At 44.2% G+C, this 2,261-nt stretch overlaps 1 protein-coding gene across 1 annotated transcript; it reads left to right on the top strand.

Moving 5' to 3' along the window:
- Positions 1–210: 210 nt before the first annotated feature.
- LOC129298349 (uncharacterized) lies at positions 211–1,896 on the top strand. Its single transcript, XM_054936752.1, has 2 exons — positions 211–974; positions 1,074–1,896. Exons 1-2 carry the CDS (start codon positions 308–310, stop codon positions 1,703–1,705), a joined length of 1,299 nt encoding a protein of 432 aa, XP_054792727.1. The 5' UTR covers positions 211–307; the 3' UTR covers positions 1,706–1,896.
- Positions 1,897–2,261: the final 365 nt, after the last annotated feature.

Below are 2,261 nucleotides of genomic sequence, written 5' to 3' on the forward strand. Positions count from 1 at the left end.
GCAGGACCTGTAGTAGGCCATATCTCTTTAATTCCCTACCAATTAAAAATAGAACCCTTCCCCACCAGGCCATCACATCTTGAGAAATCAACGGTCAGATTCTGATCATAGGACACATCTCACCCGGAGCAAGCACTGCTGCGAGTTTCTGAAAGTTTATAGATATCAATTCACTATCACATTCTGCTACATCACAGAGCCCTGCTTCCTGCTACTGCAAGCCCCCCCATGACCTGAGCTTTTGGAATTAAACCCAGTGTCCACCAGCTATAATTGTTTGGCCCTGGCAACTTTCATCTTTATTACAATGAGCAAATCTAGGGTCCACAAGAAACTCACCAAGCAAGCCATTGCCGATCAGAACCAAAAGCCGCAGAAATCAGAGAAACAACCGTCTTGGGTGGTGGTGAGAGGCCTATTGACCTGTAGAAACGTTCAAACCCAGCAGCAGCAGAAGCAGCCGCAACAGATTCCTGAAGGGAAACAACAGCCGAAGAAGAAACAAGAACAGCGAAAGTTGCAAGAAGAAAGAGTCCCAGAAGATCAGAACGGCAAGAAGTGCAAGAAGATGAAATGTTCAGGCTCGCTTTGTAATAACACCAATATCATGGCTAGGCCTGAAACGGGATGCCCTGATGCCCACAACAAAAAGGCCTCACTGTCTGCATGTAGCGGCAGCAACAATGATGGTTCAAGCAGATCCATGAAAGCTCCTCCTCGAGAACCAAACACCGCTGTTTTAGCATCTTCTTCTTCATTGTCAGCATCTTCTAGTTCTTCTGTTAGCGGGTCTTTCAAGGGAATGCCCTTCAGGAGACTCTCTGGTTGTTACGAGTGCCGAATGGTGGTTGACCCTGTTCTGGGTTTCACCAGAGACCCTTCTCTCCGGAGTAGCATTTGCTCATGCCCAGATTGTGGTGAGATCTTCATGAAAGCTGAAAGCTTGGAGCTTCATCAGGCTGTTAAACATGCAGGTAAATCCAATTCAAACACCAATTATTATTCACAAGAAGCTGTTGATTTTTATCTTTGGACATCTATTTCAAATTTATTTCTCCTGTTAAAAATTTCAGTGTCGGAACTGGGTCCCGAAGATACAAGCAAGAATATAGTAGAAATCATATTCCATTCAAGCTGGCTAAAGAAACAGTCCCCAGTCTGCAAAATAGATCGCATCCTTAAAGTCCACAACAACCAGAAGACGATTTCCAGATTTGAAGAATATAGAGACACCATAAAAGCCAAAGCCACAAAGCTCCCCAAGAAACACCCACGTTGCATAGCAGATGGCAACGAGCTGCTCAGGTTTCACGCAACCACCTTCGTCTGCTCTCTGGGCCTAAACGGTTCGTCTAACCTCTGTAACTCAATGCCTCAGTGCAACGTTTGCAACATAATAAAGAACGGATTCAAGGTCGCCGTAGAAACGAACGGAGGAAACGACGGGACGGGAATATTGACGACGGCGACGAGCGGGAAGGCACACGACAAAGCTGTGGTTTCAGCGGACGAGAACAACGACATTAGGGCGATGCTGGTTTGTCGGGTAATAGCTGGCAGGGTGAAGAAGAATGTGGAAGGAAGCATGGAGGAGTATGATTCCATGGGAGGGGGTGTCGGGGCGTACTCTAACTTGGACGAGTTGTATGTGTTCAATCCAAGAGCTATATTGCCTTGTTTTGTTGTGATCTACAGAGGATTTTGATGCGCCCTGTCGGGCTAGGGGTTTAGCTTTTTTCTTGAAATGAATAATGTGTGTTCATTTCTGTGCCCATCTTGTTAAATCACTCATCTATGGCAATATGGCTATTATTTGTCATGGGAAAATATGGGTTCATTTTTGTATTCTTCCCAATCGGTGTTATAGATTTGGCCCTAGAATCGAATTGTATATTAGGGTTTGCCCTTTTATTTTCGTCCTGCGCGTACGTGTCTCTTTTGCAGCGGTCAAAGTTGTTTTCGTTGAGATATCATCTTCGATCGGATACAGTACAATCTATAGCCATTGTGTTTCATTTCTTTTTTTTATGGAAAGAAATATCTTGTCCCCCATAAGAACTAATGTCAAGTGCCATCAACTGGGAATTGTCAAATCCAACCCGTAGCTAATTTCTACCTTTTCTGGCTAGATTTGTGAATAAGTCAGTCGAGTAGAAACTTCAAGCATGTCTTGCCTGATTTTAACATCTAACCTCGATGTTTCAAAAAAGACGAGTGATTTTGAAAGGAGAAAGACAATCGCTCACTCTACATTGACAGCA

The sequence above is a fragment of the Prosopis cineraria genome, unplaced genomic scaffold (genome assembly GCF_029017545.1).
Source record: "Prosopis cineraria cultivar Desert tree isolate PC_DT_omini unplaced genomic scaffold, ASM2901754v1 PC782, whole genome shotgun sequence".
In the NCBI taxonomy this organism is placed as follows: domain Eukaryota; kingdom Viridiplantae; phylum Streptophyta; class Magnoliopsida; order Fabales; family Fabaceae; genus Prosopis; species Prosopis cineraria.

What these genes read in the sequence shown, in the direction of transcription:
- LOC129298349 (XM_054936752.1), top strand. Translation starts at nt 308, where the DNA reads ATGAGCAAATCTAGGGTCCACAAGAAACTCACCAAGCAAGCCATTGCC. An exon ending in TCAGGCTGTTAAACATGCAG is followed by an intron (nt 975 to 1,073) that starts GTAAATCCAATT and finishes TAAAAATTTCAG; the next exon opens with TGTCGGAACTGGGTCCCGAA.